This window comes from Muntiacus reevesi, chromosome X (assembly GCF_963930625.1).
Source record: "Muntiacus reevesi chromosome X, mMunRee1.1, whole genome shotgun sequence".
Taxonomy (NCBI): domain Eukaryota; kingdom Metazoa; phylum Chordata; class Mammalia; order Artiodactyla; family Cervidae; genus Muntiacus; species Muntiacus reevesi.
The window spans coordinates 66131038-66143770 of NC_089271.1; the positions used below are offsets into that span (position 1 = coordinate 66131038).

General features: G+C 45.2%; 2 protein-coding genes across 2 annotated transcripts in view; both read left to right on the forward strand.

Annotated features, from left to right (window-relative positions):
• Positions 1-12733, forward strand: part of PIN4 (peptidylprolyl cis/trans isomerase, NIMA-interacting 4) — a 1195450-nt gene that overhangs the window by 819346 nt on the left and 363371 nt on the right. The gene's annotated exons all lie outside the window — the stretch shown is intronic.
• LOC136154812 (doublesex- and mab-3-related transcription factor C2-like) lies at positions 6697-10438 on the forward strand. The gene is made up of 5 exons (XM_065917005.1): positions 6697-6911; positions 6995-7152; positions 7806-7942; positions 9259-9406; positions 10392-10438. Exons 1-5 carry the CDS (start codon positions 6697-6699, stop codon positions 10436-10438), a joined length of 705 nt encoding a protein of 234 aa, XP_065773077.1.

Consider the following 12733-nt stretch of genomic DNA (forward strand, 5'->3'; position numbering starts at 1 on the left):
GAGTGCCTATGTGTGTGCGTGCGCCCAAGATCCAAGCTACTTTATAGCTGGCCAAATTTATAACCCAGGTTCTCTTAATAATTGTTAAAAAACTGTTTCTAGTTGTTGCTGAACAGTTACTTCCGATTTCAGGCAACAGATTTTGTCATTCTTCTTGGACTGTTAGAGGAAATTCTTTTTTAATTCGTCTTATATTTGCTTACATTTCTCTTCATATTGTTCAGTTTGTTTTCTTCATATTTCTTTGAACACAGCAAATAAATAGCTTTTCCTCTTTATTTGTTGTTGCAAACACAACAACAGCAGCAACAACAACAATGGAAGGGGTTGGGAGGCTGAGGTGCTCAACTTTACAGCAAAATGCCCACTAATTAAAAATAGAAAGGAATTTCTAGAAAACAGAAATAGAGAATCACCATGTTTCCGACCACCAAAGCAATAATCAAACCAGACCCAGAGCCCTGAATAAAAGCTAAGGCCAAGAGGTGAGAATGTTTTTGGAGAACAGACTACCCACATGGTATCAAAATATCATGCCACAGACTGCTTATAAATCAAAAAGGTACCTTTACCATGAAATGATCTCTACAACAACACCTTAAATAAGTGATCAAACTCAGTAATGCCAACTGTAGCAATGACAGCTAGACAACCTGAACTTGGGGGCCTACGGATGTGAGGCTCACGACCTATTTAATATCCTTGCCAAGAATATTAAACCTGAAGATATAAATCTAAACAAGAGGAAAATATCAGGCAAACATATACTGTGGACACTTTACAAGCAAACGAGCCTAGGCTCCATGACATGAAGATGCCATTGCCGTGGAAGATTTAAGTTGAGGGACTGTTTGGGACTGCAGGATACTAAAGAGACATGACAACTGAATGCAGTGTGTGATACTTGATTGAACTGTGGATCCTCAAAAGGATATTATTGGGACAATTGGGGAAATTTGACTATGGACTCTATATGGACTTAGATAACACTATCACCTCATTGTTAAATTCCTTCGACATGATAACAGTACTGTGGTCAGATGGGAGAGTATCCTAGTTCTTAGGAGACAAATTCTGAAGTAATTGGATGAAGTGTTTGGAACTGTTATGCGGTTAAGCAAAAAGGAAGAAAAAAAAGAGAGCGAGAAAGCAATGGGATAGTAGGAACCTAGGTAAAAGAATGCTTACTCTTTATGCATTTTCAAAATAAAAAGCTGAGGAAAATGGATTGTTCATACTTTAGAGTCATGCATTGAAATAGTTCCCAATAAAATAAGAAAATTTCTGATGTTTTCTTGAAAATAGTCTGGGAGAGGAGTAGGGGAGAAGATATATGGGAATCGAGTTTGGTTATAAGTTGTTGCTGGTTGCGGTTGGGTGATGGGATAATCGGAGGTTCCTTCACTCTTCTCTCGTGTACAATGGTTCTCAAAGTGTGGTTCCCTTCCAACAGCATCTGCATCACCAGGGAACTTGTCAAAAAAGCAAACTCTGTGTCCCACTCCAGGACGTTTAATCTGAGACTATAGATGTGGAGCTCAGCAATCTGTGCTTTAACAAGCTCTCTGTGTGATGCTGCTGCAAGCTCACATTCCAGGACCACAACTCTACTGTCATGAACTTGGAGATTGAAAATTTGTATACAAGTTCTATTTGCAAATGTTTGAAATAATCCACAGTATAATTTTTTTAATTAATTTAGTTTTTATTGAGGGATAATTGCTTTACAGAATTTTGCTGTTTTCTGTCAAACCTCAACATGAATCAGCCATAGGTATATATATATCCCCTCCCTTTTGAGACTCCTTCCCATCTCCCTCCCCATCCCACCCCTCTAGGCTGATACAGAGTCCCTGTTTGAGTTTCCTGAGCCATGCAACAAATTCCCATTGGCTATCTAGTTTACCTATGGTAATGTAAGTGTCCATGTTACTCTTTCCATACATCTACCCTTTCCTCTCCTCTCCCCATCACAGTATAATTTTTTTAAAGTAAATAAAACAAGCGTCCTAGCTTAGTGGTCAACCTAGTTTAGTGGTCAAGTTTTAATGAAAAGTTTCAAGACAGATAATACTAATCTTACATGAACACTGCCAGAGGATAGCAAAGAGGGCAACTAAGTTGCTCAACTTAGTCTATGAGACTAGAAAACCTTGACCCTGGATCCAGCAATTATGCTATGAGGAGGGAAACATCAAGTCAATCTTGCTCATGAACAGAAGACAGGCAAATTCTAGGCAAAACTTTAGCAAACTGAACCCACCAGTGTACACAAAAGATGCTACACTGTGATGTATAGCTACGTCTATCCTAGGAGAGCAAATCTGGTGGAAGGAGGCACGAGGGAGATTTGGGTGTTGCTAATATATTCTGCTGCTTGCTCCAGGTGCTAACTGAATGCGTGTGGTTAATTTTTGAAAACTCACTAAGATGCACACTTACGATTTTGATTCTTTTTTGATTATAAGATATACTTCACTAAAACTTTTGAAAGAAATCTCATAAATAACCCTCATTATATTAACAGATCTAAATGAATAGAGTCCTGGTCATTTCAATAGAGGCCCCAAAGTTAAAATCCAATGATCTATTCATGATTTTTAAGACAAACTTATTAAACTAGAAATATAAGGGATGCTCCTTAAACTGATAAAACAAAGGAAGGAAAGAAAAAGAGAGAGGAGGGAGAGAGAGAGAGGAAGAAAGAAGAAACAAAAGTGAGAAGAAAAAAATAAAGAAGGAAGGGAGGAAAGACAAAAAGAAGGAGAAAGAGAGAATGCAAGAGAGAGAGAGCAAACAATGAAACAAACACAGAAAGCCCGTTTTAATATGGAAATGTTGGCAACATTCTGTTTAATGTTAGGAACAACCCAAAGATGCCCAATTTTGCCATCTCCATTTGACCTTGTAGTGGATGTCCTAGCCAGCCAGTAAGAAACTTGTAAACTGATTATCTTACTTCTGTTACTCACAGATTCACAGAAAACTGCAGACCACCTATAGACACATGATAAAATGTCACAGGGTTTAAGCACGGTGGCTGACTTTAAGATCAATATATTCTTTTAAAACTCAAATGGATTTTTATAAATTAGATAGGGATAGAAAATGTCATTTTGAACAGATATCAAGCACCAGAGCAACACGATTCCAGAGTATCCTGAAAGTGTAAGTCGCTCAGATCATGTCTGACTCTTTGCGACCTCATGGACTATAGCCCGCCAGGCTTCTCTGTCCTTGGGATTCTCCAGGCAAGAATACTGGAGTGGTTTGCCATTTCCTTCTCCAGGAGATCTTCCTGACCCAGGGATTGAACCTGGGTCTCCTGCATGGCAGGCAGATTCTTTACTGTCTGAGCCGCCAGGGAGTATCTTGGAATAAATACCAAAAGGATGTACAAAATCTGAATGTAAAAAAGATAAACACTAAGCTGAAGGATTCCAGCGTTAAAGAAGACCCACAAAAATAGAGAGCCATTCCATGTTGGTGACTAGGAAGGCTGAATATCATAAAGATAGTCAATTCTCCCTTAACTGATCCACAGATTCAATGAAAATGTAATCCAAACCTACCGCAAATGAGTTTTCAGGAAACATGACATGCTGATCCTGACATTTACATTTTTGAGTTTAGGAAGGACAACAGGCAAAGAATAGCAAAGACACGCCTGGAAATGATGAATAAGGTGTGAGGACTTGTCCCACCAGAGATCAAGATGTCTTACTAAGAGATAAAAATTAAGAGAACGTAGTACTGGCACAGGAATAGATCGACTTATCTGCGGAACAGAACGGGGAACTCAGAGACACGAATGAAGACCAAAATGACTCCACACACTGCCAATTGTTCCCTGGGGCTGCAAAATTGGATTTCGAATTGAGAGTCCCTGACATAGGGATACGGAGGGATCTTAAAAACACAGGCTGATTTTGTAAAAGTAATTTACAGAATACCAAGGATGCCTGTTTAAAATGCTTGTTGGAGAAGGAAATGGCAACCCACTCCAGTGTTCTTGCCTGGAGAATCCCAGGGATGGGGTCGCACAGAGTCGGACACGACTGAAGTGACTGAGCAGCAGCAACTATAGTAACTTTGAGTGGAGAAGCTGTAACGAATTTTGTTCTTTCAATTCTTGTATTTACTGCATTCTCTATGAGCAGAATATACTGGGTTTCTCTGGTGGCTCAGACAGTAAAGAATCTGCCTGCCAATACAGGAGATGCAGGAGACAAGGTTTTGATCCTTGGGTCGGGAAGACTCCCTGGAGAAAGGAAAGGCTGCCCACTCCAGTATTCTTGCCTGGAGAATCCCATGGTCATAGGAGCCTGGTGGGCTACAGCCCATGGGTCACATTTTCTATGAGAAGAATATATTAGCTTATATTTTGTAATATACAATAAGACTCATAAACAATCACTTTTATGTCTGGGGCAGTAAGGAAATCTCACAGTATGTGCTTATTATAGATTTCCAGTTTTCTGAGTTTAATGAAATTCAATACAAACTTTTGAGCCAATTGCGACGGTTTTGCCAATTCCTTCTAGAACTATTAATAAGAACTGTCAGAAGTCGAGTATATAAAAAAAAAGTTTGACTTGGTTGGTGCTTCAGTGCTATAAGACATCTGATGATTAGTTGCAGCTGAGGAGGAAAAAGCATCTTTTAGAAAAACTAAAACTCCATCAAAATTTCCTAATGGTAATTTTTTGCTTGTTCGTTTGCTAAACTACTTGTTCTGAATATAAGAATAATAAATTCTTGTTATAAACAAAATAAAAATAAAATGCTTGCATATACAGTATTTCACAGGGCTTCCCAGGTGCCACTCGTGACAAAGAATCCTCCTGTCAATGCAGGAGACTTAAGAGACATAGGTTGGATCCCTGGATCGGGAAGATCCCATGGAGAAGGAAATGGCAACCCACTCCAGTATTCTCACCTGGAGAATTTCATGGACAGAGGAGCCTGGTGGGCTATAGTCCATAGGCTCGCAAAAGAGTCGGATGCGATTGAAGCAACTTAGCACACAGCATTTCACATCCAAAAAGCAAAGAGTTTGGGAAACAAGGTTTGGGGAGCACAAAGCTCCACTCCATTCCTGGAGCCGAATGGCAGGCCCAGTAAAGCCACCCAGCAGGAGGAGAAGTGCGAGGGTAGTGAAGAGAGCGGCGGGCGGGGCTTTTGCCGTGACCTTCAGACGAACCTGAAGCTCATTGGTCACTGACCACCGCGGTGGGAGGTGAAAAGCAGAGCCGGAAGCTCGTTGTCGGTTGAAGGAAGGGCGGGAAAGGGACCGAGAGCTGGGTCTTCCTTCGGGCCTCCTGTCGCAGTACCTTCGATCCTGACCTGCTGGAGGCTGGGGTAACCATAGACTGGCATCAGGAATAGGACCCTCATTCTCCGCACCTCTTCTTTCCTCCCTCCCCGCCCCGCCCCCACCCTCCGCTCCCGAGCCGCAGTCCCTTCTTCTCTCCTCCACCTCCTCAGGGTACCTCAGGATACGAGGTATACCTCCAGTATTCTCGTATACGAGGTATACGCATTCAGGTATATGAGGTATACCTCGTATCCTGAGGTACCCCGCCCCACCCCTCCCCCCACTCCACCCCCCACACCCCACCCCTCCTTCACTGAAGTCCTGTGGGATGATCGCTTGCTCCAGACTCCTGACCCCTCGCCTCTGGCCACTGGGGCAGGGCTTATGTCCCCCCACCCCCACCCCCGCCCACCTCATGATTCTGAGGTGGGGGTGACAGGGAACGGTTGGGTAGCCTGAGCGAAGGGAGGTGGTGAACTCTGGATTTGGGAGGAGGGGAAGCTGTGCCCAAGCATAATTGTTGAAGTTGTTGGGGAGGAGCATGGAAGACTGTTGGGAGGCTGTGGAGGGAATGCATGGGTTTGCATGAAAGCAGAGAGAGTGTGCTGGTGCAAGAGAACAATTAGTGCAGTGAGGAGTTGGCTGTTGACTAGGTCAGGGTCTGGCGTTCAATAGGGGGCTCAACAAACATCTACTTGGTAAATCAGTGAGGGGATGAATGAAAGTAATCATTGAAAGAAGGGCTTGAGATGCAGCGGGACTATAGGATTTCATGATATGATATGATTTCAGGGTGTCACTTTAAAGAGGGAGCAAGAAAATAATTAAGATTTTGATAGAGTGCAAGAAAAAAATTGGAATGGAAGATGAGAGGAAAATTGAATGTAGGGCATACATGAGACCAATAATAGAATTGAGTGCAGGACATAAGAATCATGAGTAGGGAGTGGATGAATGCAGGAGGTGAGGAAGACAATTGTGGAAAGGGATGCCAGGAATAATAGTTGGGCATAGCAGAGTACAGGATGATAAACATGAGAAAGGGAAGTAGTAATTGTTGAAAGAGGCACGAGAGTGCATGTGTATGCCCGAAGGGGTCAGGGGTCCATGTGAAGTGAAGGTAAGCAGGGGGAGTAATAATTGGACTGGAAGTATACAGGACCCATGCCCAGAGTTTCTTGGAACTGGCCTATATGTGAGTGGGGCTTCCTGGGAAGGAGACTACATGAGCAAGAAGGGAGGGTGCAATCTCATTTCAGCAGTGAGCTGGATGGAGAAGAATCCAGCCACCTCAGATGGGGTTTCCCAGGGGCAGAGGAAGTATGTAGGGGGTAGGGGATCATGTGGCCACCCGGACCTCCACTCCTTGTCCTAGAACCATGGATCGCAATGAAATGCCTGCTATGCCCTGCTGCCCCCCCGACTCCACCACTGGACTTGAGACCGGAGCCCCACAGGCGATTGAACTTGGCCCCAGAAGATCTACGCATCGCTGTGCCCGCTGCCACAACCATGGCATCACTGACCAAATCAAGGACCAGGAGCACCTCTGCCTCTTCGAGGCCTGCGAGTGTCACAAGTGTATTCCCTTGTCGTGAGTATGGCATCTGACAAGGGGAGGGGAGTAGGCCTCCTCTAAAGGTGACTGACCTTAGACCCACAATCCTCCTGCTTTAGGGAACACTACAGCAGCTTGCCTGCTGAACGTGACTTGAAGATGGAGCAGGGGCCATACCTAAGGAGGCGCCTGACTCGAGGACGGATAAGGCGTGGGACCACCTCTCCCAGAGCTCACGGCCGTGCCAAGAAGTTGGGCACTCAAGCAAGAGTCCCCAGTGAGTGTCTCTGGCCAGGGAGGGAGTTGGAGTTTTGGGTGTAGGGAGCATGAGTAGTTCTGTCACCAGTCCTACCACCCAGTTTCTATGTGGCTTTACTCCTTGGGAAAGTTACTCTTCAGGCCTTAGCTTCCCCAACTACAAAATGCCATCAGTATTATCTGCCAAGTGTTGGTGGGAAGGAGAGATCTGGGAAATCAAAAAGGGTCTAGAGTGGGACAGGTTCGGGGTGAGGTAGAGTGGGATGGGATCAGGGGGTAAGGCTCACCTAAGCTGTCCCCAGTGTCTCACAGTTGGAAAGGAGAACATCACGCCTCAGCTCGAGGCTCATCCCTATGCAATCCCCGAGGAGGAGTCTGGGGCCAGTGTGGGAAGCTCTGACCTCAGCCACTGCTCAGAGCCCTTCCTGTGTCCTGAAGACCTGGGTACCATCTCTAACCCTACCACAACTTGCCATATGACCCTGGGGGAAAACGACTTCTCTATGGGTCTCATAGTCCTCAGTCCCAAAATGAGTAAGAGGACTAGGTGGTCTTGAAGGTCTTCTCAGCTCTGGCATTCTGGGCTCCTATCCTTGTCCCAAAACATGCCCACATCTCCTCTCCATGGCCGGCTTGGTTCCTGACTCCAACCTGTGCTCTCTGTTCCCGCAGACTATTTTCCAAGGCCCTCTGCTGCTCGGTCAGGTCGTGGGATCTTTGTCTCTGTCCTGGACTCCAGCACCCTTGAAGAAGCAACTAACAATTTCTCTTTCGAGGAAGTCACACAGATCCCTTGCCCTGCCGAGCAGGTGAGTAGAGTGAGAAAGACCATGGAGCTACTTGTATATTGTGTTACTGAGTGTCCAAACCTTCTGCTTAAGGCTCTGGAGCTAGAAGGAGGAGATGGAGGCAGTACAGGGCAACTGGGGGCAGGGGGCGAGGTGGAGGAAGGGGAGGAGGAGCAGGCATCTCAGACTTAGGGGCAACGACAGGGCTCTCCCAGCTTTGCCATTTCCAATTTGTGAGACTTTGGACAAGTGACTTTACATACCCGAGCCTCCATTTCCTATCAGTGTCCTGAGAGGGGACAGTATTCTACACCTATAGAGAACTGCTGACTCATTGGAAAAGACCTTGATGCTGGGAAAGATTGAGGGCAGGAGAAGGGGGTGACAGAGGATGAGATGGTTGGATGGCATCACCAACTCAATGGACATAAGTTTGAGCAAACTCGGGGAGATAGTGAAGGACAGGGAAGCCTGCCATGCTGCAGCCCATGGGGTCACAAAGAGTCAGACATGATTTAGCAACTGAACAACAGCAACAACATAGCATTGAACAGAGGACTAGCACAAGGCCTGCCACATCACAGGCCTTTGACAACTAACTGGAGGTTGTTATTCCATATGAAACAAACGGATGGGATAGAAGCTTCTGCTGAGAACGGGAGCCATAATGGTGAGGGACACCAACTTGCCCAGGCCAGAGTCTAATAACCATCAGAGAAAGTGTCCTGGAGATGAGTCAAGCTGGCCCTTCAAGCCCCTTTGGGGATTGGGGAATATAGGGGCAAGAACCAGTCCCTGGACAGGAACAGTAATCACATCTCTCCAGGTGCCTTGCAGATTAAAATGTAGACACCTCTGATTTCTCATAATCTTTACTGTTGCTCCAGGATTTTAAAAAAAAAAGCTGAGAGGAATTGGTGTCTCAGGAAAGATACAGAAAAAAAAAAAAAAAAAATGGAAACGAAGACAGGCCAGGCAGGGGAAGGGACTTGTGTAAGCCACAACACCTAATGGCCATTCAGACTCCCACATGCAGATATTGTAAAATCTTGGCCCCCCCTCCCCCCTGGTAGTATGTACCTGCCAAAGGGATAAATCCCCTGATCTCTCCTTTCCTTGTTCCTAGACAGTCAACTCTGATCCTCCAGCCCCATGCCACCTTTAATCCCATTCTACTGCAGCCACAGACTCTGGGGAGATTGTGGGGTCCAGAACCCTGGCAGGGGCCAAGCTTAGTGAAGGAGAAGAGCAGAAGGCCTCAGGGTAGCCGGGGACTGAAGGGGCATGGAGGGAGTGTGGGTTCCCAGCTCCCGTTCTCTCACATCCTCTGTTTTCAGGCTCCCGAAGCTTCCAACCAGGCCTTGATTTCTGCCTTCTCAGAGTGGCAGCAAAAACTAGAAGCAGCCAAGGCTCTGCTGGCTCTGAGAGAATCTTCCCCGGCCCCTTCTGGCTCCATCTCTCTGCTCCAGCCCTGCGTTGCTCCAGGTAGCCTGGTCTTTGAAAGGAGAACAAGGGTTTGGGGACAGTTGGCAAATGGGAGGCCGTTGTGGTAAGCAGGGCCTAACTGGGAAGTCAGAGTTGGAGGGAGGTAGGGGGGTTGAACTTCTTTGGACCCAGGCTGCCAAGCTCCTCAGTCGGACTCTCGAAGTGGCAGTAGATGGTTGTTCACAGAGAATCACTGAGCGTTTATTGAGCATTGTGCTCAAAAGCAAATGTTCACTGCCCTGATGTCAAAAAATAAGGAAACTGAGTCCCTGAGAATGGCAGGGACTTACCAAGGGCATGCAGCATATCAAGTGGAAGAATCAGGTCTCCTGACACTCAGTCCAGAGCTTTCTACCCAGACTCCTGCAGTCTGCTGTGATCTGGGGAGGACATGTATAGGTGATAAGTGTCTAGTAAAGAAGGAGATCTAGTTCCTGCCTTCAGGGAGCTTCCAGTCTTGATGTGGAGCCTGGATGCCTCCACAAGTCATGTTTTGGGGCTGAATCTCAATGTTGAGCCTGGAGAAGAAGGACGGAGGAGAGCTAAGACACCTGGGAAGGCTGAGGGGGAAGGCTGGGCACTACCAGATCAAAATGGAGTGTGATATGGAGTGTGAGTAAAGCAGGCAACTCTGGAGGAACTGCTAGAACACGATGGAAGAGATGAGCGGGGAAGAGGCTACCAGTCACGGAGGTCTGCATGCCAGGCTTAAGAGGTTTGGCCAGCAACTGTGGGTGATGAGGGACCAAGGAATGTTTGAACTAGAGAGGAGCATGTTTGGAGATCCTGGGCTTGACAAAAAGAAGTGTGGTTGCTGTGATGGAGGGATTGGAGGAAGCAAGAATTGAGATGGGCAAATCAAGGAAGAGTTCTGTGCAATATAGTCCAAGGTGACACAGCTTTGACTGGGTGGAACAAAAAGAGGGGAGAGCTGGGAGGACAAATGGATGTGCCCTGGCCCTGACCTTTTCTTTTGTGTTGACAGCTCCTGATGGAGATAAAGGACTTCAGCCTTCTAGCCCCTCTCTTTGACCCAGGCCGGCCAGCTCCATTTCTCTGCCTATTGGTCACCTGGGGTGCGTCTCCCTCTTGAACTAGAAGCCCAGAAGCGGGCAGTTCACTAGAATGCTGTCTATTTATGCATTTGCAAAGTGATTAATGTCCAAAATTCTTACTGTATTAAAAAAAAGGCATTTAGGCTCTTTTATAGGCTTTTTATTATATGGGGGCAATTCCTCGACTGAGGGTGGATATTCCTCTCCCTCCATCCTTTACTCTCTTGGGTCCTGGGGCCTTATAATGTCTCTTATGAAAGCAGGGTTTTGCAATCTAAGCTGATCAGTCTCTAAGTAGGGTTCTGTGTGAGTTCATCTGTTCATCTGCCAGAGGTTATTTTGATTCATGATTGCAAACTTACCAGCATGCTCATGTACTTATCCATGCATGTGAAAATCTGAGGATGTTTTCATTTTGTGTCTAGGTTTGCGTATGTGAGCAAATAATAAACCTTCTTTGTAAGCCACTGAAATATAGGTGTTGCTTGTTACCACAGTATAACCTAGAGTACCCTGAGTTTACCATGTTCAATTCACTTCTCAAAGGGACAGTCACTTTCCTCAATAACTGGGATTTCTTAACATGGCTTGATAAGGAAATGGTCGAGAAAAAAAAGGGTAGGAGATTTACTCATTCAGCAAGTAAGTGCCTGCACCCTGCCTGGCATTGACTGCTTCCAGTTGTCCAGAAGGCCACAAATTCAGATGTCTGCAGGATCAAGCAGATTATATAAATGAGTAGAGCAAGCCAGATGGGGTCTGGCCAATTGAGAGTGCATGCTCTACCTAAGGGGGCAGCTGTCACTTGGCTCTAGCCAATTGTTGCCATGCAGGAATGCAGACTCATTGTTGCCATATCTCTTGATTTTTAAAGACAAGGTGAAACTCTAGATTTCTATGCAAAATATCTCAATTTTGAAATATTGGCTCTGGTTTCCTCTAAACTCTTTAAACGGGCCAAACAAAAACTTCCAAGCAGGCCAACTTTGGCCAATAGAATGCTGGTTTGATCCTAGTCCAATACGTATTTTACAGTGGGGAGAAACTAAAGCCAATCTGGACAAGAAGACTCAAAGAGGGGAAATTAATTAGATCTGGGACCTATTTTGAAAGACCCAGGAGATATAAAGAAGAATCATTATCATTTGGTTAGTCTGTGTTCACTGAACACTAAGCTCATATAACCTCACAGTAGTTCTGTAAGCTCAGCGTAGGACTTCCCTGGTGGCTCAGACGGTAAAGTGTCTGCCTACAATGCAGGGAGACCCAGGTTTAATCCCTGGGTTGGGAAGACCCTCTGGAGAAGGAAATGGCAACCCACTCCAGTACTCTTGCCTGGAAAATCCCATGGACGGAGGAGTGTAGTAGGCTCCAGTCCGTGGGGTCGCAGAGTCAGACACGACTGAGCAAATTCACTTTCACTTTCACACATCAGGAAGTGTGCTCAAAGAGGAAAAGTAACTTGCACAAGTGCTTGAAGGGAAATTTTAAGGCAAAGGTGGTTGGGGGGAGGGAGAGACTCCTTTCTCTTTGATTTGCCTTAAATTAACTAATAAATTTACTTTTCTTTCTTTTTTTTTTTTACAAAGTGTCCAGTGAGAGGTTCGAAACTTGAAGTGGCAAAACCACTACAATATTGTAAAGTAATTAGCCTCCAACTAATAAAAATAAATGGACAAAATAAATAAAATAAAATAAATAAAAAGCAGAGACATTACTTTGCCAAAAAAAAGAAAGAAAGAAACTTGAAGCAGCAGACACCCAGCTAGGAGGGTCTTTCAAAAGCCATCCCTTTATTTTGTACTCAAAGTAACAGTCTGGGGTAATCGATCAAATCTTACTTTACCTGTTTCTCAGTCCTCTGCTGATGTTCAAGATCCTGCCCACCCACCTTCACCATACCCCCACACATGTTGAGCTACACTTTTTTAAAAAGTCTCTGAATGGCATAGTATAGGCATCTTAGGATATTGTTATAAATGTTAGACATCAAACATCTTTTGTGAACTGTCCTTTGGTCACTACTCCAGTTCACGTGTTTAAAATATCACTTTACATAACAGTGTGAATTAGCTTAGCTCTTGACTCTGATATGTTGTATGACAGCATTGATTAGGTCTGAGGATATCCATCACACCAGAGCATCTGCAGAGTGGATTAGTCTCAACCAGTGCTACGCAGGTAAATGATTAACAGCAGGCGCTGGGGGGAAGAAGGAGGATTGCAAGAATCACCCTGTGTTGTAGCATTTGCCAATTTCAAGCTACCAACG